We start from the raw sequence: 23,041 nt of genomic DNA, 5'->3' as shown, positions 1-23,041 counted from the left end.
GACCTTGGCCAACTGGCATTCTTCCCTCCAAGACGCCCCCCCACCCTTCGCTCCGCGTTATCCTCCATTGGAGTCTCCGGCAAGTCTCCTTACGTCAGCAACATTGCAGGACCTTTGTGCTCCCCCAGCATTAGATTCAACCGCTATCTTACCTCCCGTGCTCATTAGTGCCAGAGGTAGAGGTGACAGGAGCGGTCACACAATCTCCGATCGTGATGAAAGGCACAAGAGTGTGGGTGCTGCAGAGAAAGGGGTACAGTACCTCTGGAGATGCCGCTCCAGTTCATTAGAGGAAGGTTTGGTGCAGTGCACAATTTACATCTCACTGTATATTGATTAAATCTGTACACGGCCCGGGAATCAGTATTAAGCACCGCGGCAGTTACAGGCCAAAATTACCGAAATAATAAATAAATGTGAACAGAAAAACGGACCTAAAAAATATAATATCAATAATTTAGTCCTCTGTATAAATTGTCTGCAGCATGAAATGAATATGAGAGCAGAGCATTTTTTTATTAATTGGTATTTAATTATATATGTATATATTAGATGTATTTTTATATTTATCTTTAAATCTTTATTTTTGTTCAGATATTCATTTTTAGTTTTACTTATGTACACATATTTTTTATTGTTTTTATTTGTATTTTTATATTTTTTATATTTGATTTTGAATGATATTTTTACGTCCGTTTTTATTTTCACTTATGTATTTTTTTTTTTTGGGCAGTTTTGATCCTCCATAATATACAGTAGGCTACCGCGTTCGGATGCTCTTTATCAGTCAATTCGAGCTGGATGCAGCCGCATCCATTCCACCACACATGGTGGGGTTTTGAAACGAATAGGAGAGGCGGTCAAACCTCCGCGTGTGAGTTCTGGCCCCTGTGCGCAGCTCTCAAACTGGAATGGTGCTGGGGTGATGCTGCTTGCCGCTACTGCTGCTGTACTGCAGCTGCCGCGCACAGCATCCCCTGCATCCCCGCTCGCATCACCCCCCGCGGACTCGCCCGAATGGTTTATTCCAAGCGAACCTGTCACTGTCACCGCGTCGGGCAAGCCAGCCGAAGTGAGCGCTCAGAGGGGGTGGAAAGCGAGGAAGGAAGGCATCATCCACTGCCTGCCTGCCATTGCAGTGCGGCAGCTGCTGCTGCTCTGGAGCCACGCAAGGACCTTTCCTTCCCGGTGCTTTTTTTTTTCGTGTGTGGGGGGTAGAAGCACGCCACACGGACCGCCGTCTTTGCCAAGGTGAATATGTTTGTGGATTTATCTATTGTTATGGCTCCCGCCGTAGGAGGGGATAGGACGTATGCCCCCCAGCGGGTAAGAGCGAGCGAAAACGGTGCAAGTGGAGGTAACTTAGCGACCCCAGTGCTAGTAAACTGCATTTACGCGCTATGCTAAGCGGGTTAGCCAGTCAACCCGCTTCGCTCACAAACGAAATGGCAGCTGCTTCTCCGTGTATGTATCGTTTTATACCGTTCTCGTGTGCCATTAAATGCCATCCGGTCAAGATGTCATCTCGCGGAGCGCTAATGCAGGTAACCGTTAGCCAGGAGCAGCTAGCCTAGCTGCTACCACAAAATGTCGGCCAGCAAAGGGGGCTTGACTTGACCAACGAAAGGGAGTTGGGGGGTGGGGGGGACGTTTGGGAAGTGTCGTGCCGTAGCCACGTGACGCGAAGAAGTGGTTGACGAGTCCGAAATATGACATTAGTCATTTAAGTTTAAAGGCGAAGGTCGAGCACTTGCTCGCATTTTTTTTAGGTGATCGTACAGTAAACCTCACGAGGGTCTTTGGGCACAGCTAGTTAGCGGTGTGCTAACATTAGCTCTTTAGCTGACGCGCTTGTCTCTTGTCAGCGTGTTCCGTTACTTGTGAGGGCATCCAGTTTTGCAGGCAGCTGCCAGTCAACGTTGTTGCGCTTGCATCAGTTGTGGTCAGCGCTCGAGCATAGCCATCGGACATCAGCAGCCACCTGTTGAATATTGGCAATCATCATTACAGGTTAAACATTTTGTAAAGTTGTTTTTTTCGATTCACAATATATTCAATAATTGTCAAGTGATGCTCCTTTGCTTGTTCCTAAAAGCTGTATTATGTTTCCCAAATCTGCTCAAAGTAACTTAACTACATGTTACAGACTCACCCTCAGTTGGTTAAAAAAAAAAAAAAGTAATTGAGAGGCCTAAATATAGTTACCTTAGTGCTGCAGTGAACTTCATTCATGATCGGTGATATCTACACTGCAGTCTCTTCTGCTCATGGAATCACTCACTTTCTCAACCACTAGTCAGCCAACCAGCTTTGTTTATGAATACTTTATTCCATCTGGTATGAGTTGGACACAAACATATGATACATGATTGTACTAGAGCCTTAAGTAAAACTACTTTTGTGTCTGCTTGAATCCATGTGCGCGAGTGTAATTAATCACTGCTGCTGTAAAAGCTTATTTGATGACATGTGACTTGAACTAATGAGATGGTAGACCTATACAATTCAGTGGACGAAGCAAAATGCAGATTGTCCATGAATCAATTGTTGCGCTGACAGGAAGACGGACAGACAACCTTTACACACCTACAGGCTATTGGAAGTCCACAAACGAAAAACATCCACAAATAGCCATTGTTGGCTTGAATAGAGCGCACAAACTGCAGATATCTGTTTTAATTAAACTCGCAGTTGTCTTGGAAGTAATTCAGTGTGTGCATGGGATGCATCTAGCAAGGCATCGAGACTATGTTGCCGCTTCAAGGGCAGCCATACATGTTGGCCTGTAAATTACGTCTCCCTGAGCCGTCATGAGAGCAGCAGCAGCAGTCTTCTGAATCATTGTGGTTTCGAAAGGACACGTTCGTGTTGTATTTTGGCTGCATAGGTCCCATTTAACATACATTAAGGTCAAATTAGAAACCATTTGGTACAATAAGTCGTTAGTGATCACGTTTCTGCACATTCTCTGTCTTCTGACATCCACATCAAAACATTTTCTTCAGCTCTTCTGAACTTGAGCATAAAGTTGTGAAATGTTTGATTCCGTGGAAAGCAGTGGTTTTGAAGATGCGATGATTCTGCCTGAATGTGACGAGTGAGTGGAACGTAATATTTGATCAACCCAAAGGTTGTTCAATTCAAACACTGACCCAAAAATATCAAGAATATGAATTTAAAAAATGCTAGGTTCAACCTTCATTTTGCATAATGTCGATTCCAACAAATCTTCCAAGACCATAACTCTCCAAACATCACAGTGTTAATTCAGGACGCATGTTTGGCGGGGGGGTTGGGGGGGGGGGGGGTTGTACCCTTTGAACAGTTGGGTCAGAAGTTGGCACGTCTGGTATACCTCAAGAGAGCTCAGTTTAGCCAACATCAAAGAATTAGCCCCAGGAAGGGATTTACCGTAAATGTTTGACTTTTAAGATTCCACAGCACATTACAGTTGCTCGGAAATCCTCAGTTGAAATGAGTGAGGCGTTATCAAGAGAAATATCTCTGGGCATCCTATTATTCACCTATCAACATAAACTTCCTTCTGTGTGATGTAGAATCCAGCCTTCGTCATGGCTGCTTTTCGCTGGCAGTTTTGTCCTCATCCCACACACTGTGACAGAGACGAGACGGGAGTGCAGGTCAGCAGCTCCGCTTATCAGCACATTCCTGTCCTCCTGGGCTCCGTGTGGCCTGCTGATAACTTCCACTGGGCTTGATTGAGTGCTGGAGCTGATTTCCTGCTTTGTGGCTCTGGTTAGGATCAACAGCTCCAGCCATGGGTTTGGGTGCTACGGTGTGAATAATATCAACGAGAAAATCTCAGGCTGCAATTGTCTGTCGTTGTCTGTGCAGTCGACCCCCGCTATTCGTGGGGGATAGGGACTAGGCGGTCCCGTGAACAGCGAAATAATTGATGGCCATTGAAGGTGGGGGGGGGGGGGGGGTGGCGAGCGTTTCACCTCCGCGAGTATGCGGTGATTGACTGTAATTGTGGAGCAAACTAGCGCGGTCACTATCGAATATTTTTAGAATCGATTAGTCTATTCATTTAATTGATTGACTAACAAAAACATTTTCCCCCTAATTACTATTTATTAACCAGTGATTGGTGGTTATTTCATACTTTGTATTTGTATAGTGATTAAATAAAAATCGGGAGTTATATGTTGTACTATGTTACCGGTTCAGTCATTGTTTTCCAATGTAATTATTACTAATACGTTAATTATTATTCTTATTTTGATTAAACGCAGAATATAATTAGTCTTCTTTCATGAAAGACTACAGAAATCAGTGAACAATTACTGTTGATATGCTGAAATCAGAGGATTTGGCCAATTTTCAATTACAAAATGGTGCCAAATGATTACTCAATTATTGAAATAGTTGTCGATTAATTTGATAATCAATTACTTGTCGGTTAATCCGTCAATTTTGACAGCTCTAAAGCAAACATACACAATTGCAACACTGGGAAAAAAAAGTTTTCCAACTGCCATTGCAAGTCATTCAAATGTAGAAAATATTAGGCTAGGTGCTACTTTGTTCAATTGAAAAATCTCCTAAATCCCTGTATCATGTACTGTACAAGTAATGGGAGTAATTTCCAAAATCTGAAATTTTAGATTTTATCTCTCCGTTACAATAATTCTTGCACATCCTTAAAAAATGTGAAGACTGAACAGAAATGTCTGACCCGTCACACTCCACAACAATCTCTTCCAATGTGGTATGTGCTCATAATTAATCCCATTCATGGTTGCCTGATCTTCAACTTGTACAACAAATATTGCACGCGTCCCTCGTGTTCAACTCACCAACAGTTGTGGTTTTTCTGTTATGGTTAAATCATGAATTAACTAACTGTGACATGGCTTATAACCATTTGTTACATAAATCCTTAGTCCTCATTTTTGGTTTAAACTGCTCTACATGCACATGTAAAAGTAGGGTGAGGGTATCGGAGGGCAAACTACGTGGACTGTGTCCTCGGCTATGTCAATGGAACTCTTCCCGCTTGCCGGAGACATGTATGTCTGACCGTGATGATTTTCCCAGTTCTTGACCGCGTGGGTTTGAATGACCAAAGGTTTGATTATAATGCTGAATTTGTGTGTTTATGACAACGTTGACTGCTTGGATCATATGCATGCACTTAGGCTGTGCACAAATCAGTGGTTTCGCGAATAGAGATGCAAATAGGCCGTTGAAAACGAACGCCGAATCACTATTTTAGGATTCGGAGCATATTGCTACAGAAAAACGTGGAAGGCCAAAGGTGACAAATGAAAGGGAGCTTGCACTTGGACGCCGCATTAGAGACGACAGGCTAGCTTAGCGCTAGCTAGGCCGGGGCTAGTACAACACAACGGGGGATGCGTGTCAAAATTGCCTGGCTACTATTCGTCCACGCTAAAGTCCCATTGTCAGCGAAAGAAAATCATGACGCTGCCACTACCATGCTTAGCTACGCGTAACGCAGGTTACTAATAGATCTTATTAGAAAAATATATTACTAGACGGGTTGAGATTAAACTAAAGCACATTGATAGAATCTCAACATAGATGTTTGATATATGAAAAAAATATTAATATATTTTGATTGAGGGTGTTATTCTAAAATGGTTATGATGAAACAGGTGGTGTTGGGAGTTGAAATAGTTGATGAATCACAGTGATGTGAGTGCTAGCGGTATGAGAACTAAGATGCGTTGTTGTTTTCACTCCTTGAAGCGTGTTACAGAAAAACATGACTTGTCGTCATTTGAAATGTTTGATGGTTGTTCACTTGTACTTGAACTAAAAACTCTCATACTTTTTCAAAAAATGTTGTCATGATTGTTGCATATCGCTAGCATTGGGCCGCCTACCTCACAATTTGGTAAATTTGGTATATTTTTTTCACAAATCTATGGTATAGGTCTGTCTACGTGTGAAGTGTTAATTTTATAAACTATTGGCCGACCTCAAGTGTTGAAAATGGCTTCCTCTCTTTAATGATGCAATGTTAACAGTTGAACAAACATATGCGGTATTTGGCGTCTCCAGCAAAGTGTTGATTTCGCAGGTACGAGGATTCCGCCTGACACTAGCAATATGCTCCTCAATTTTGTTAGCAAACGCCGTAGCTTATGGCTAGTAACATTTGCAGTGTCTGAGCTGTGCATAATAATGTCTGTTAGCAAAGCTATATTATACAGGAAGATGATGTTCTACTCTACGGTTAATTTTTCTTCCACGCCGCTGCAGAGGTAGCAATGGAAGGTCTTTCGGATCAAGGCAAAACAAGCTTCAGTACCATTTTATACTTACTTGGCGGTTTCTGAGTTTTCTTTGCTTTCTGCTGGTTCATGCTATTATTGCAGCACTTTCTCCTGTGAGCCAAATCTACTTTTTCTCATGTGCTGGTCCACGTAATAAATAAAGGGGAAAAAAGAGATTTAGTCGACCAACCTAAGGTACTGCTGAGCTGGGTTATACATAGGTATGGCGTTCTTCTATTTATGTACCGTGTTGTTTTCCTTTAGCTTAGTTGAAGATTAAATTCATATTAGTAATATTAGTTTGATGAAATGCAGTGATATATCACCAAAGACTACAATGACACTATGTTAAAATAATAACTCAGCATATTTATGATGTCACCCTTTATGAGGCCACCGTTTTATTGAGTCTGAACCTTTTGTGCGGGGTATCTAACGTTATGGCTGTGACTCTTTATATTAGCGGGTATATGAGGATCAAGCCGGGTTATTGTATAATAGCTGCTAAAGTGTTTCTGTGGTCTGAGGTTGACTCAGTGGGTTGTCCTCTGAGCTCTCGGGTCATGTTATGCACGATGAAACACTGCGCTATGAATGCCTGATACAGCATAGGCGTAATGTACAGTCCCTTAATGTCATTGGATGTGACACCCGTCTGCTCAATGTGACCGGGAACGGCAGCTGCATTGTAAAGAGGAAGGATAGCGTCAGCCTTCAATAACATGTAGTGAGCAATGTTTTTCCTGTAAGTGGTGAGGAAGAAATACTCCTCTCTCACGTTTTTGGTGGCGGTTTAATTGAAGTGAGAAGTTCACACATTTCTCTTTAGCTTCTTTTAAGGGAACCACTTAGTTTCCTGTGAATGAAAAGCAACTTGGCCAACCTTTCACATCAGTTGAATTGGCTTTTATTGTTCTGGCTGCAGATGACAAACATCACCGAACAAACCCGCGCTTTGTTTTTAACTCTTTTACTCGCAGCCGTTTTCACTGAAGCAACCTCCTTCGCTCCACCGGCTGTTTTACTGGATTTGGACCGATTTTGCAAGGCCCACAGAATATTCTGTTCCTATTGCTATAAAAACGTGGAACCTACCAAATGAAATATTAGAGTTTCTTCTTTCATCAGGAAAAAAGTATATTTCTAGTTGTTTCCGTTTTTCAGCAATTAGCATTAGAATATAGCTAAGTTTCATCATTATTTACAAATCTGTTTAAAACAGTTGGGGAAAGAGCTTGGTGCAACGTGGCCCTGGTTGATCTCTTATACTCTGCTTCCACCTGCTGGCCGTTTTTGTAATAACTGCCATTTCTTGAAGCATTTTCTACCGTTCAGAGGCTGCATTAGAGCCTTCTTTAGAGTCGAGCATAAAAAAAAAGGTATAAATATGTCTTTGGGAGCATGGTAATATTCAAAATAGAATGTATTTATACGTTTTTGGGAGCAAATGAGTTAACTGCAGATGTCAGTTCATTCTTGTGATGTCACTCGTGTATAATATGAGCCCTGTACGACGAAGGGAGTAAAAGAATGCCCCTCGCTGAGAGAAAACGATACTCGGACCAACATGGCAATTTGAGGGTTAAATCCGACACAGCAGTTTACACTGCGGAGGGATGTTCACTAGCACAGAGCAGTCCCATGCTGTAGCGGAACTGCAGATCCCACACAGGTCGCTGCCAAGCCCGAGGGGATTTGCTTCAATCCCATGAGCGTGTGAAGCGAGAGTTGCAGGGGAGGGATCCATTTTGGAGAAAGATGTCTTCTCGCCTCTGCATGCGTGGCACAGGAAGCATTGCGATGTAGCTCCATAAAGCGTCATTTGAGATCACAATTAACGTCTCTGAGTGGAGAGGCGGATGTCAGGTGTGGGCCGCTTGCTCCTTGGTGCGATTGGCGTCGTCACGCATTGCTGCTGCTCGATGAACGGCGTGTCGTTAAACTGGAGATGCGTAACTTGATGAATTGATTTAAGGTCCTCTGCACTTAATTTTTAACAATGCTCATTCAAATAGTTCTGTTGGTGCATCACTTTCTTTACAGACCAGATAATAATTTGTTAATCAGGCCCCTCCACATTTGCATAAACTGGCGGTGCTGCCAGCTAGCGTGTTTTAGCTCACCATGGAAGCGACATTGTGTTTCCCTTGGATTTTTGTAGAAGTCATCATTTGAAAATGTAAACATTTTAGAGATTCGTAGAAATTAAGTGTAATATTGGTTTTTGTGTTTCGTATATTGTTAAAACTCTTGCTAATTGTTGTGAGAAATTGATAATATAAGTGTCTTAGCATTATAAACTAATCATATGATTATAGTTAATCTGAACAAATGTGTTATTCTGAAGGTTGTTTCAAATTATAAGTAGTCTTTTGCGTTCATCCGTACCCAAGAAGTTGTTCTCGTTTTCAAAAGTGTCTGTTCATTCCCCATGCTGTACAACTTCACAACAACTTCATTCTGCTGATCAGCGCACCACTACACTGCCTCAGGTGGACAATTTAGTTTTTTTCTGTTGCCAAGAGCATTTTGGGGAGCTTGCACACTGAATAGACAATGAAGCCTCTATCTTTGTGGCTTGTTACGTATATGTAGATGTCCAAACAGATTATAATTTTTTACTAATAATAAATGTAGCTCAATAACAATACTGGGCAATACTTGTTTTCTGTGTTATGCATGTGTGAGTGTGTCATAGTGGGAATTGGTTAATCCCCAAAAAAAAATCTTTTTTTTTTTTTCTTCTGTCCATCGGCTAAACTGCTGACATACGTTCTTCACAATGATGACAAGGTGGCAAAGAGAGGAATTATTTTACTAAAGTGCCATTCTTTCTTTGGTGAGTGGTTTGGAATTGGTTCTTGTTTTGAGTGTCAGACAAAGAGCTACAAACACAGCTAGTTTGTTGTTGCATTAATCCCTAACTGAATATTTTTGCGGATTTATTGATGTTAAATAGTCAAACATTTAAAATGCTTTAAGGGGTTGTGTTTGAAGGGCCACTTGCTCCTAGTTTTTCGAATGTCTGTCATAATTTTTTTTCGTTTTAGTTTAGTTTTGTTTATGAAGGAAAAAAATAGATTACAATCGAGAACCGGCTTTTTCGAGGAAAAAAATCTGGGATTTTATTACAAAGCCATATTTTCCAGCCCTACTCTCAGCTGTGCGTTCCATCTGTGTGACGGTCCATCTGTGCTGTGCCTACTCCCAAGTTGCGTGGCCATAATCCCCCAAGCATGGCCCGAGCGTCTCCTTAGTGCTGCCAGCATTGGCTCTGCCTTGTGCCATGAGGCTTGTGTTGGCACCAGTTGTTTGTGCTCAGGCAGGACAAAAACACATCAGTCAATGGGGCGACTGAACAACCATAGCCGCGTTTCCACCGCAGGAACTTCAGGGTAAATTTACGGGGCCAGCCCCGTATGTGCACGTCTCCACTGCAGGAGCCTTCCCAACCGGGCCACATTTACAGGAACTTACGGGGACGAGCGGAGGTCCTACTCGAGGGTAGGTACTCCGCCGGCCCGATAAACTCCCGATCGAGCTTTCGTGCTGATTGGCTAAAAATTATTTAGTATAAAAAATGATCTTACCTTCATGCGCGACGATGATGCATTCTCTGCTTAAGTGTCTCCCACCAAAACAATTCTCTTAATAATCCTTTGCCTATTTTCGTTCCACTCTACTGTTAGCCTTTTCAAATTCTTCATCTAAATGCCGTCTCCTCTCACTCAAACCATCCATCGACTGTAAGTACATAAAATAAAAAAGCAGAGAAAAACAACAACCACCTAAAGTTTTTTTCTCTTTACTCGTGATTTTTGTCGCGCGGTGTTTGGGTGATGTCGCGAGACAAAAACCGTCGCACGCCGTTTACGTGTCGATCGAAACTCGTGACGTCGCGAAATGGGTTGTACTCCGCAGTGGAGACACAGCCACAAGGGGGCCGGCTGAGAGGACGATTCCTGTGAAAGTCCCTGCCCCCCACCTCATACCCGAACGTCCCGCAGTGGAAACGTGGCTCATCTGTACAGGAGCGGTTTTCCTCTTATAACTCAAATCATGCGGGGACTGCACTTCCTCCTTAGATTACATTTTTATTACAATTTGGCTGGTTGGTTTGCGACAACTTTGCAACTCGCCAGAACAGTCTTTCTTAACCTTGGTTCAATCGAATCCCAGGGGTTTGCCCTTCTTGGCCATCATTGGCTGCGGGTGATCACGCTACATTGCTTGGCCTATCTGCGCTGAAGGAAATTTGGTGCACTCTGTGTCAGTAGTCGACTTGTGGCTCTTGTGGATGGTACGTCGTGAGATTTCTTTATGATTGTAATCCCTTCATACTAACTACAGTATGTCAACCTTGTACCTCTGAAATTGTCACTTTTCAAGAGACCCCAAAAACGACACGTTTGTTCAACCATTAACATTGTATCATCAAAGAGAGCAAGCCTTTTTCAACACTTAAGCTCGGTTGATAATACGTAAAAATTACACCCACACATGTGGACTAACCTAAAGTATAGATTTTTGAAAAAATATATGAATTTTGACAAATTGTAACTTATGAAAATAAGACTTTTAGACATTAAGAGAAAATATGTTTTGCTGTACAAAATTGGCAACTGATATTCATTATTGCATTATTAATGAGTAGTGATACTTGCATCACCAACTGCTGTGTGAATAGAACAGTTGATTCGCATGTTGCACATAACCAGTGTTTCCCACAGATTTGAAATCTACTTGGGTGGGTGGACTCCGGCGGTGGGGATGGGAGGCGGGTTAGACGGGAGGTGTGTCTCAGTCCTGTTACTACGTCTCCTCTAGCCTTACGATCCACAAGTGAGGGAAGGCTAACTTTACATGAGACACGTTTTTTTTCTTCTTTTAAAATATATGTTTATTAAATTTTCTTGAAAACTTCTTGGGTAGTGGCCAATTTACTTGGGTGGCCCGCCCAAGTATTAACATGGTGTGGGACACACTGCATGGCTATACATGCTTTCCCACTGCAAAACACTCTCCTACTTTCCTACCCATCTCTAGAACAGTATATGTATTAAATATCCATATAATTAACTACATTAAACCAATCAAAATAACTTCTTTTTTTTAAATCAGTGTGCATGTGAATCTATGGGTGCCGAACCACTAGAAAGCGGTGGTCTTCTGTACAGAAAATAAGTTATAAAGAGATGTTGTTAGACTTAATTCAAATTATTCACCAGAGTACACAACAGAGCAAGATTATCTTGTTTTAGGTCGAAATTGTGCACAGTTCTATCACATGGTTAGCCACCTGCACCCGCTAACGGAACAGGAAAGTAATTAATGTAATTTCAAAAGTTTGTTTGCTCTCTTTTTCAACTGTTTACTTTTGTTTATTAAAAAGGTCAAAAGGCATTTTGGTTTGTAAATCCAACTGTGCCTTCTGGCAAGCACTGCAAATGTCAGTCCACTTAAAAACACCACAGTGGTCTGTGTGTTGCCGCAGCAACGAGCGCAGCAGGGGGAAAACGCCAAACTGCATGCCTTCAAAAAGGGGTAGGTGTGCGTCAAAGGGAGAAAAGAAAGGAGGGTGAGAAAAAAAAGCAAACAGTACTTTAGATGAGTTTTCCTTGAATTTTGTGAGCCTTTTACTCAATGTGGGTCATTTTGAACCTTTATGAGCAAAATGTATAGATCCTGTCAAACAGAAAAATATATATACGTCGACCGAAAATGCATTATACGTACGTTGTCTGTGAGCTGCATTCAGTCAAGTACAGTTATTTCCCTTCTTTGCATCGGTGTTTCCATGGTGCTGACCAGTTGGACATAACCGTAAATTATACTTACTTTAAATGTCCCAGTTGGAATTCTATCTTTTCTGCAGTCTTGTTAATATTCAGATGTGTTTAACAGCCCCCCACACCACCACCACCCCCTCCACTGAAGTTCTGCAGTGTACGCTGTGTAGAAGGCTGCCTTGGGGGATGGGGTGCGAGAGTGGTGATCTCATTCAAACTTGCGCTCACTCCTCTTGTGTGGAGTCCCGCCATAAGCTGCCTGAAGAGTTAATGACTGCGGCTGCCAGGCCAAGAACGCGTGGGGCCACTTGCGGCGATTTATGTTTTGCATCTCATTTACGGTCTTGTTACCTAAACCGTTTGCTGGTTGCTATAGCTAAATGCAAGTAGACTTGGTGCTGCTGTAAATGGAAAAGTAATTAAAGAAGTAAATATAGGGGTACGTATGAAATATCCTAACCTATTAAGTTGACAGACAAGCAGCCATTTTACATACATCCTTTACTACCCTCCAGACTTGATCATGTTTTATAAGCATCCATTAAATATGTGTAGGTGAAATGATGGAGGAGCACAGATCAGTTCAAGAATGAGCGGAGGCACTGAGGACAAGGTCGCACTAACAGCTGAAGGAGCCGACCTTCATCTCATTCTCTCAGGGGGTTACTGTGACCAAGGCTGTGCTTTAATGTCATTGACTTTAAGTGTGGCCTCATTTTATCTTGCAAGGTTTTTTATCATTATATCAAGTGAGTATACAGTAGACGTGGCAGCAAATATGAGAGTATCCTGACATCGACGTGTTGAGCAGTTGTTCGCCCTGTTGTGTTAATCACGCTGTGGTCTTTGTGTGTGTCTCCAAGAGTGCAGCAATGGAGGAGACTGTCATTTGGGAACAGCACACTGTAACACTGCACAGGGTGAGTATTCAAAGACAGTCGTTACAAATTAAGATCTTTCTTTGAAAACCCTGTCCTGGTCCAAATATCTTCACTTGCATTTGTCACATTTTTTTTCTCTGGAGAACCCAAGAATGAAATTCTCCCCTTATTTATTTTTAAATACAGGCACCAGGGTTTGGCTTTGGGATAGCCATATCAGGAGGCCGAGATAACCCTCATTTTCAAAGCGGCGAGACCTCCATTGTCATATCAGATGTGCTCAAAGGCGGCCCGGCTGAAGGCCTACTGCAGTAAGTTCTTCAGGTTTTAATGGCAGCACAGTAAGATCAGTTTTACATTTTCCATCTTGCTCGACTATAGCACATCTCCTCTTCTTGTAACCCCTCTGCAGGGAAAATGACCGAGTTGTCATGGTCAATGCTGTGTCCATGGATAATGTGGAGCACGCCTATGCAGTCCAGCAGCTCCGGAAAAGTGGAAAAATTGCCAAAATTGTGAGTTCAATTCTGTTATTCAGTCTTAGAAAAGTCAGTCATTCAAAAATAGAAAGTGGAAGTCCTCTGAGCTATCTTAGGTCAATGCGATTGATTTATCTCTCTGTAACCAATACTTGCTAACATCTTCTTTACAATGAGCAGACAATCAGGCGGAAGAGGAAGGTTCACGTCCCCATGGGTCGCCTCGGGGAGCGGGAAACGATGTCGGAGCATGACGAGGAAGAGGACAGCTACGACGAAGAGATATACGAGACGCGGAGTGGACGTAGCGGCGCGTACAGCGGCATGGGCGGAGCCATGGGTAGGCGCAGCGGTCGGAGCTGCGGACGGAGGGATAGGGAACGAGAACGCAGTGGCTCGCGGGAGAGAAGTCTCTCGCCGCGGTCGGATCGCCGCTCACACAACCTGCCTCCTCGCCCCGCCAAGGTCACGCTGGTCAAATCACGCAAGAATGAAGGTGAGGCTCACAAAGTCGGAGATAGCAGAGCGAAAGATAATTAGTCCAACTGTTAATCCAGGAAAATCACCTCCAACTTTATTTTCCTCTCTGGGTCAGATTTAAAATCTCCCAAGTCAATTTTGGTTAACTTCCAAGGAACACAAAAACTTGCCAGCCACAGCAGAATCCAAGTTACTCAAATAAATCTTAGTAAAAAGAGAAGAGGAATTAATCTTCTTTAATCTTCACTCTTAATCTTGGAGGAAGCGGCGTCCGAGCATGGTTTGCGCCGTGCGGTCCTGTCAACTCTGTGCTGACCTTGTCTTTGTTGTTGTCGTTCACCAAGCAGAATATGGCCTGCGCTTGGCCAGCCACATCTTCGTCAAGGACATCTCCCCCGAGAGCCTCGCAGCCAGAGATGGAAACATCCAGGAGGGGGATGTTGTACTGAAGGTGAGGGAGGGGAGGCTGCTGGGAAAAACATCAAATTGTGTTAAAAATGTATGAAACAGCTGATTATGTTGCACAATGTTCTTTTTGTCGTGCTTAAAAGTTGAAATGAGGAGTGGTAATGTAGTGGAATTGAAAAGTCACAGCCACTTTGTGTTTTTGTTTTTTTACTGCTGTTTTGTGCTGTCAAATGTTGCATAACAGCACTTGCAGATGCAGGCTGGTGCGTTTCCAGAATCTCCCGTTTTTGCACGGCACATAAAATAGCAGTATGTGCGTAACAGGTATTTTATTTTAACTGTAACTGCTCTCAATCAATTATGCAGTCAACTCTGTTCTTTCTTTTAATGTCAGAATGAAGGGGATTTTTTTTCTTTTTCAAATCTATGCAACCTTTAGCATACTTCACTATACACTCTCCATCACATCATCATCACTGTCTGCATGCACAATCTAAAGAGATCAAAAATAAGATCTGTAATTAAAAAAAATTAAATGCGCTAAATGACATTTTCAGTCATAACCTCTCTCAATGGGATGCAGTGCAATTTTACACCAGTTTAAGACATGCTGAGAGTCAGTCAGGACAAAGATATAACGGTGCTACAGTTCTTTTCTTGTATCTCACTGGCTTGTGGTCCTAAAGAGGTCTCTGGGTTGCTTGACAACACTTTTGCATTTGACTTTGCTCTGATAAGGATGACCATTGTTGCTGTTGATCTGCATCCAATCACGACTATTAAGAATGGTTGGTTCTAAAGTGATAAACAAACGGTGTGGGTGAAAAATATCTGGCTGTTGCAGGGAAAGCGTTGCCATGTCGTAGATAACAATCCGTCTCCTGATTCTTGTTAGATCAATGGCACAGTGACCGAGAACCTCTCCTTGATTGATGCCAAGAAGCTGATAGAAAGGTCAAAGGGCAAGCTAAAAATGGTTGTTCAGAGGGATGACAGGGCGACCCTGCTGAACATCCCTGACCTTGATGACAGTATCCCTTCAGCCAATGCCTCAGACAGAGACGGTGAGATTGCTGTCAAGTGTTAACCGCTCTCTGGCTGCAAGTGCTTAACAGCGTGTGTGCATGATCAGACATTTCAGATATCCATTCTCTGGCATCCGACCATTCCAATCGATCGCACGACAGACTTCGCAGCAGCCGCTCCCGCTCTCCAGACAGACGTTCGGAACCCTCAGACCACTCCAGACACTCGCCACCTCAAATCAGCAATGGCAGGTGAAGACAAGCAATCAATGAGAACAAGCATCATTGCATGTATTATTGTGCAAATAGGAATTTGTTTAATTGAATCATTGACAAAAAAAATTTATAGCTACAGTAATCTTACATAGTCTTATTTCATGCAGAACAATAATGACTTACTAAATAAAATTGTGCAGAAGATTAATAAATTAATAAAAGTTTCTCTCTTATAAATTTGCATCACATTTGTAACAATGAATTAACAGCAATATATGAAAGTGGCATTTTCATAAAAACATCAATCTATCTCCCCCCCCCCCCCCCCCCTTTGTGGCCAGTTGGAAAATACCGTAAGTTTGTGGTTCATGTGAAATGTGATTAATTATAGAACTAGTAATATTTAGTGTGATAGAGTAATAAAGCTCAGAGAATTAGAAGTAGAAATGCTAACTTTTCCCGTAATGCAATTTGTACTGTACTGCAACGCAGGAACTGAGTCTATTTTGTATGCAATATTTTGGCAGAAACACTGTACAACAAAATCACATATTTCTAGGGCTGCCCTTCTTCACGCAGTAAAACAGACTGAAGAAATAAAAAAAACATTGTGACATTGCTGAAACGCTTATTCGAGACTAATGTTAAGGATATTGTACCCTACTTTTTCTGTTGGGGATTGTTTTGCGCCATTGCCCTGTATATGTTTTTGGAAGCAGTAATGTTGGACTGATAAGTGAAGTCAGTAATGTTCAGGGTTGGGGAATCCAGGTCCAGAAAGAACAAACCCTGAAACAGTTTGACTTCTACTGAACAAAATGCTTCTATGAGCTTGTTTACCTGCTAGTTAAGTAGAAGCGCCTGTGGCTAAAGCCAATCTGTGGCTAAAGCCAATCTGTGGCAGGGTTTTTACTTTATGGACCTGGAATTCCCCAACCCGGGCAATGTTGCTGTATAAACGCTTATAAATGCAGCTTCTAGCAATTCCATAAACAAGGTGGCATGTTGATGACTCAATTTTATTGCGTTGTGTGCAATCTTGGCTACTGTTTATTGAACCTGATGGTGACATTTGTAATAATTTTTTATTTTTGCTGTAGGCTTGGAGGCATACATTCCTACCAATCTACAGGCTATTAAGTATCTGCATGTTCACCTTGAAGAAGGGAGATAAAGATGCTCTATAAATAGAACATATAACAGTAAAGTTGTGACCTTCAAGACTAAGATGCTGCCTCGGACTCAAGCTGTTCATTTGCTCTGTTTTATTATTTTCTGTCTCTTATAGTGGGGGTTCTCCATTATTGTAGCTTTTAGGGTAGTAGTACACTGTTTGTTCTGTTTTTGTAGCAAAGATGACGAATCCGTTGCCTCCCAGCTTTCTCTGTATTTGATGGTCAACTAAACAAATCCATCTCCTTTTGACCTCAGTCACCGAAGTCGAGATGAGGAGCGGCTATCAAAAGCGGCTTCAACACCAGCAAAACTTTCCGAGGAAATTCCTCTGCCCAAGCCGAAAGAGCCGACTCTTACTAGAGATGAGAAGCAACTTCCACCGCTCCCAGGTCAGCAGTTGAACCCAATCTTCATCGGTGCGTTTCCTGTGTCCTATGCAACAGAACAGCCCTGTCTAAGAAATCTTGCTTTGCAGTTTTTGTTCCCTGTTTTTTGTTTTTAACCCATGAATTCCGAGAAAAAGTTCAGCTTCAGATGCCTGCTGAGCCAGGGTTATCTTGCCTGGAGCCAAGTGAAAATAAACCATATGATTTTATTTAGTCTGACGTCTCATTCCCGCCTGGAGCGCTCTGCTTCCTGTCTGTCCTTTCTGCTCAGGACACTGTGTGCCTTCAGTATTTGTAACAATTAGTGTGTGTGTGTGTTTTTTTCATACATAATTCAGTTTTGATGGTACTCATCTCTCTGTTCGATGACATTTATTTACAAATCAGAGCCGAAGCCAGTGTACGCCCAGCCTGGTCAGCCTGACGTGGACCTTCCTGTCAGCCCATCAGATGCCCCTGTGCCAAGTGCCGCTCACGACGACAGCATCCTTCGGTAGTACTAACTATTCATCTTTCACTGCATCACAAATTTCGCCAATGCTCAGTTTTAAATTAGCCCAACAGGAAAGGTTGGAGTCTTAAACTATACAGTAAATGGGACTGAAATCTTTGTGGTCATCTTCAAAAGCCAGGCAATTGTACTTGACGAGAAGCAAAGGAGGGCAGCATTTCAGTCAACACATTTCTTGGCAAGTTGAAGAAAATACAAAGTAGGGCAGCATTACGAAATCCACTCACTTATTTGCTTTGTTTTGGAGAACACAAAAATTCCATTAAAGTGTATCATGTCTAATAAAGTCTGACTGTTTCCTTTGTCCTGTGTCCTCAGGCCAAGCATGAAGCTGGTGAAGTTCAAAAAGGGTGAGAGTGTGGGGCTGCGGCTGGCGGGAGGGAATGATGTTGGCATCTTTGTTGCTGGAGTGCTGGAGGATAGCCCAGCTGCGAAGGAGGGCCTGGAGGAGGGTGACCAAATTCTCAGGGTACTTTTCTTTTAACCCACAAATAGTGTTTTAAGATGAGCGTTTCTTGAGAAATCTGGTATTTTATTGAGAGTTTTTCCACTTTTCCTAGCGTGAGCAATAGGGTGTGCCAAGTGGCTCTGTGCAATTTTGGCTTATTGGGCATGCAGCTCAAACTATCCCTTTCTGTTTTTCCTTGTACACAATGCTCGCTCCAAAATTCCTGTACCTCTGGGCTGGTCTCTTAGCAATGACTTTGGGAGCGCGCTCGCACACACACACACACACGCGCGCACCCCCCCCCCACACACACACACACAAACTGTTTCCTTTCACTGTTTGTGCCATTTCCATGCAGCCATATATCTCTTTTGTTACACCTCCTTTCTTTAAAGAATGGCTTGGATTCTTACGCTCCACAAAAAAAAAACTACGTTTCCCGAGCAATATGGAAAAAAGAGATCCCTTAACCCTTAATTTATAGATTTCTACACTCCACTATACTGTCAGTATTGAAATCGGCTTAGGATTTAGCTTAAATGCACTTTTTTAAGAAAAGCACCAGGACTAATATGTTTTTTACCTAATTTCAGGTAAACAATGTCGATTTTGCAAACATAATCCGAGAGGAGGCAGTGCTGTTCCTCTTGGATCTTCCGAAAGGTGAAGAGGTCACCATTTTGGCTCAGAAAAAGAAAGATGGTAAGTAAAGAGAATTACCAAAAATTCACCTTACAGTCTCATGATTCCAGGTCTAAATCAGATTATTGCTTTCTCTCTCTTTCTCTCTTTATTTTTATTTTTTTAGTCTATCGGCGAATCGTGGAGTCTGATGTGGGCGACTCCTTTTACATCCGCACCCATTTTGAGTACGAGAAGGAATCTCCATATGGGTTAAGCTTTAACAAGGGCGAGGTGTTCCGGGTGGTGGACACCCTCTACAATGGCAAGTTGGGTTCCTGGCTTGCTATTCGTATTGGCAAGAACCACCAGGAGGTGGAGAGGGGTATCATCCCTAACAAAAACAGGTGCTTGTCAGAGCTTTTTTTTTATTATTATTATTATATAGTCTGTGTTTATCTTTGGTAGTGTCATTTTGTTTACAAATTCATATTTTTTGGTTAACCTTATTTAGCCACAAATGGGACAAAGTCTATGACTGTCCCTTTGTCGTCACTTCAATGCATTGTAGTTCTACACCACTGCCAACTACATTAACATTGTAATGCTAATGTAATACTTTGGACCGTGTCAATCAAAACATTGCATTATGTAAGAGGAAGATCTTGATGCAGCTCCTGTACCCAAACTCGTTAGATTATGCAGTTATCCGGTCTATGTTGACATTAGGGGAAAGTTCGATCATCAAAAAAACGACATGCGGAATAAATGGATCACTCGACATTCAGTCCTGTTATTTATTTTAGATATGTCATTTCCTTGAAATGCTCTTGGTTGCTGGCAGTATTAAGATTAGCAGTGCCAAGTTTATGACACATCCATTACCTTGTGCGTCAAGTTCTCTCTACCTCTGTGCAATGTGTCAACAGAGCGGAGCAGCTCTCCAGCGTGCAATACACACTCCCCAAAACAGCCGGCGGCGACCGGGCGGATTTCTGGAGGTTCCGTGGTCTTCGCAGTTCAAAGAGGAACCTCAGGAAGAGCCGAGAAGATCTTTCGTCACAGCCAGTCCAGACAAAATTTCCGGCATATGAGAGGGTTGTATTGAGAGAAGGTGAAAAATCTGACTGTGCACATTACTGTATGTACATATACCTGTATGGGATTTGTATAATTTCATTTCTTATGTATGATTTATAGCTGGTTTCTTAAGACCTGTTGTGATATTTGGGCCTATTGCCGATGTTGCGCGTGAAAAACTCTCCAGAGAAGAGCCAGATCTTTTTGAGCTTGCAAGTAAGTTTACAAATCATGTTTTGAACATCAGTACAACATACACAAGGTGTGAACTATGTTTATATTTCGTGCATTGTTAATATCATTTTCCAGAGAGTGAACCCAGAGATGCAGGAACAGACCAGCGGAGTTCAGGAATCATCCGTCTTCACACCATCAAACAAATCATAGATAGAGTGAGCTCCATCTCTTTTTTTTTTTTTTTTTGTTGAATCATATATCCACAATAGATTCTTATTTAATCACCCCAACTCACCTTCTCTTCATCTGTTCTCTCTTCAAGGACAAACACGCTGTGCTTGACATCACCCCGAATGCCGTGGACAGGCTGAACTATGCTCAGTGGTACCCAATCGTAGTCTTCCTAAATCCCGACAACAAGCAGGGTGTGAAGAACATGAGGACAAGGCTGTGTCCAGAGTCCAGGAAAAGTGCCAGGAAGCTGTACGAGCGAGCCATCAAACTGAGGAAGAATAATCATCACCTGTTCACCAGTGAGTGGCCACAGAATATTAAAGGGCACTAAAAAGCTGAGTTATTTCCTTTACATTAATTGCCCCAAATTCTCTTTTATAGCCACCATTAACTTGAACAACATGAATGACGGTTGGTACGGAGCTCTTAAAGAGACAATCCAGCAGCAACAGAACCAGCTGGTGTGGGTGTCTGAGGGAAAGGTGAGCGTGTATTTTGGACGTCTGTCACGGCTGCAATGCAGTGCGAGTCGTCAGGACAAGGGTAAATGGTGTCTTCTTAGGCGGATGGCACCACAGAAGATGACTTGGACATCCACGACGACCGTCTGTCCTACCTGTCAGCGCCAGGTAGCGAATACTCCATGTACAGCACGGACAGCCGCCACACATCCGACTACGAGGACACGGACACGGAGGGCGGAGCGTACACGGACCAGGAGCTCGATGAGACCTTGAATGACGAGGTGGGTCTGCCCACGGAGCCCGCCATCACACGGTCTTCTGAGCCTGTCAGGGAAGACCCACCCGTCATTCAGGACACCCCTGGTTACCCCGGATACCAGCACCCTTTGCCGCCCGATCCAGCTAATCGTACAGACCCCACTGGCTTCAAGATGCCATCTCCGCAGCAGGTAATGTTCCGACCCCTTTAAACCACTGCTGTGGATAGACGTACTCTAAAGTAGTTATTAACTCCTTTTTGTCATCTCGGTTGTTGGCTAAGACCATGTCCACACAAACATAATTTTTTGTATGCACGTTGGCCTTATTCACCTCATGCAAATTGAAAACACATTTCTGAACCTTTTTGTTCGTTTGTTAGCCTAATATTGTGTGTTTGTTCTTGATCATCTATTATGTTCAGGTTTCTTACAGTGCTCAACATAAATGAGTACACCCTCTTTTAAAATAAGCTTTTTTTTAAAGCATAACTCTTTGAATGATTGTTAGGGATAGACCAGGCCGGTTATAGGCGCAGCTATTGGGCATTTTGACGAATATCGATATCGGCCTTTTTAAAAATCTTGACGGCCAATATAAGGTAAATCTAAAACCATTTTAATGTCAGGGAACTAATTATTTAAATTTTCTGTTATCTTAATAAGAGTTGCTGCTAACCCTGGGAAGTTAGTTACCTTATGAACCTTTTGTTTTTGTTCAACATTAAATCAAAGAATGTGAAAGTAAGATTTCAGGTGTTTTTAAATTTTGGGAAAAAAATATTTACTGTAGAAAACTATAGAGAGCTGTGGTATTTACTTGTTTTAGTTTCCATTTAACTTTTTAAGACGTAGTGATAACCTTGGGAACTCCCGGAACATTTTTTTAGAAATTTAAAAGGATGTCTATTGTCTACTTCTACATTTTGAAAATATATATTTTTTTAATTGACACCAATATTTTTTTCACCCAAATATCGATTATTGGCTTTCTTGACTACTAATAATCGCCATTGGTATCATCCCTGAAAAAAAAACCCCATCGGTCTATGTCTAATAAACGCCCATCCCTATTCAAAACATCAGTGTAAGTGTGGACATAGCCAAAGTATTAAACATGATTTAGAAGCTACTGGTATATTGTCTGATCAAAGCAGGCATTTGCAAAAGCCTCGTCTGGCTCATTCGGTGTGAGAAGAAATATCAAGGTGTCGGGTTGAGCTTTTACTCTGTGTGCCCTTAGCAAGCCGTGTTTGTAAATGTCTTTTAACAATATTCACAGCAAGAGGAGGCTTCTCTGCCCATGCTCTCCTTGCCTGCAGCGGTGGTAGCGCCCCCTGCTGTTGAGCAGCCTGTACAGCTAGAGGGTTTGCACCTAGAAGAGCCCTTGGCTGCAGCCGCAGCTCCTCAGGCTGACTCACTTAGCAGCCCCAGTCCTGCCCCTGAGCTTTTTCAGCCCCCACCACCACCACCACCACATGAAACCCACCCGTCTGGACCACCTGGTCCAGAACCAAAGGTACCCGCTGTCTCCACTGCCCACTTGGACCGGGCCTGGGCCACAGTCTGCCGTTTTAACTGCCTGTCTTCTCGCACATGCTTTCCACTCGCTCTCTGCATGAATTGCCCACACTGTGTGCCTCACTGAGCCCACTGTGTGCCTCTGGCTCCCAGAGAATGTGTGACATGCTCGTCCACATGTACAATGGTGAGACCTGGGAGACCAGAAGGACTGGTAAATCTTGAGTCTTTGACCAGGGTGAAGACCATCCACAACCAGCCCTAACTGTTGCCTTTTACTTCCTTTGCATGGCTCCAAAACGTTTTTTGGGTTCCTTTTAGCTTTAACTCTCTTCTGTAGATGAACAACGAGCATTTAGAGTGGCATTATTGTAGACGTGTTGTGTTGTAGTGGCAGTAGTTTGACGTTGCATTAGATCCAAACTGAATGTTGGTTGCATGATGAAAGCTAACCTGCAGACAGTACTTTTGATAATGATTTCCATAAAGCAGTTCTCCCTCAGCACACTGCATTATGTTTATGTTCACATGCTTAGTTCTGAGCAGATGCCAATAAATGAACCTTCTTCCATAGGAAGTGCTGGAATTCAATTTGCTGTCTACAGGCTACACATCATATGTT

At 42.6% G+C, this 23,041-nt stretch overlaps 1 protein-coding gene across 11 annotated transcripts in view; it reads left to right on the top strand.

The window, feature by feature from the left end:
• Positions 1-23,041, top strand: part of tjp1b (tight junction protein 1b) — a 79,102-nt gene that overhangs the window by 44,359 nt on the left and 11,702 nt on the right. For 4 of the 11 annotated variants that reach the window (XM_086072770.1, XM_086072769.1, XM_086072764.1 and 1 more), the window contains 20 exons: positions 12,919-12,975; positions 13,123-13,247; positions 13,349-13,451; positions 13,596-13,911; positions 14,240-14,346; positions 15,199-15,367; positions 15,436-15,580; positions 15,886-15,897; positions 16,976-17,109; positions 17,494-17,599; positions 17,936-18,086; positions 18,659-18,767; positions 18,874-19,093; positions 19,616-19,800; positions 19,887-19,982; positions 20,076-20,158; positions 20,266-20,476; positions 20,559-20,659; positions 20,740-21,090; positions 22,181-22,417. In XM_086072770.1, the coding sequence (XP_085928896.1) occupies positions 12,919-12,975; positions 13,123-13,247; positions 13,349-13,451; positions 13,596-13,911; positions 14,240-14,346; positions 15,199-15,367; positions 15,436-15,580; positions 15,886-15,897; positions 16,976-17,109; positions 17,494-17,599; positions 17,936-18,086; positions 18,659-18,767; positions 18,874-19,093; positions 19,616-19,800; positions 19,887-19,982; positions 20,076-20,158; positions 20,266-20,476; positions 20,559-20,659; positions 20,740-21,090; positions 22,181-22,417 (3,018 nt within the window). Of the gene's footprint in view, positions 1-1,038; positions 1,252-12,918; positions 12,976-13,122; positions 13,248-13,348; positions 13,452-13,595; positions 13,912-14,239; positions 14,347-15,198; positions 15,368-15,435; positions 15,581-15,885; positions 15,898-16,975; positions 17,110-17,493; positions 17,600-17,935; positions 18,087-18,658; positions 18,768-18,873; positions 19,094-19,615; positions 19,801-19,886; positions 19,983-20,075; positions 20,159-20,265; positions 20,477-20,558; positions 20,660-20,739; positions 21,091-22,180; positions 22,418-23,041 lie in introns of those variants that run through there. The other 7 variants (XM_086072775.1, XM_086072767.1, XM_086072774.1 and 4 more) reach the window with 6 other exon arrangements.

Source organism: Leptonotus elevatus, chromosome 4 (assembly GCF_054856555.1).
Source record: "Leptonotus elevatus isolate MCC_2025b chromosome 4, RoL_Lele_1.0, whole genome shotgun sequence".
Lineage (NCBI taxonomy): Eukaryota > Metazoa > Chordata > Actinopteri > Syngnathiformes > Syngnathidae > Leptonotus > Leptonotus elevatus.
Note: the sequence above shows the minus strand (reverse complement) of the source record. Positions and strands in the feature narration are given on the sequence as shown.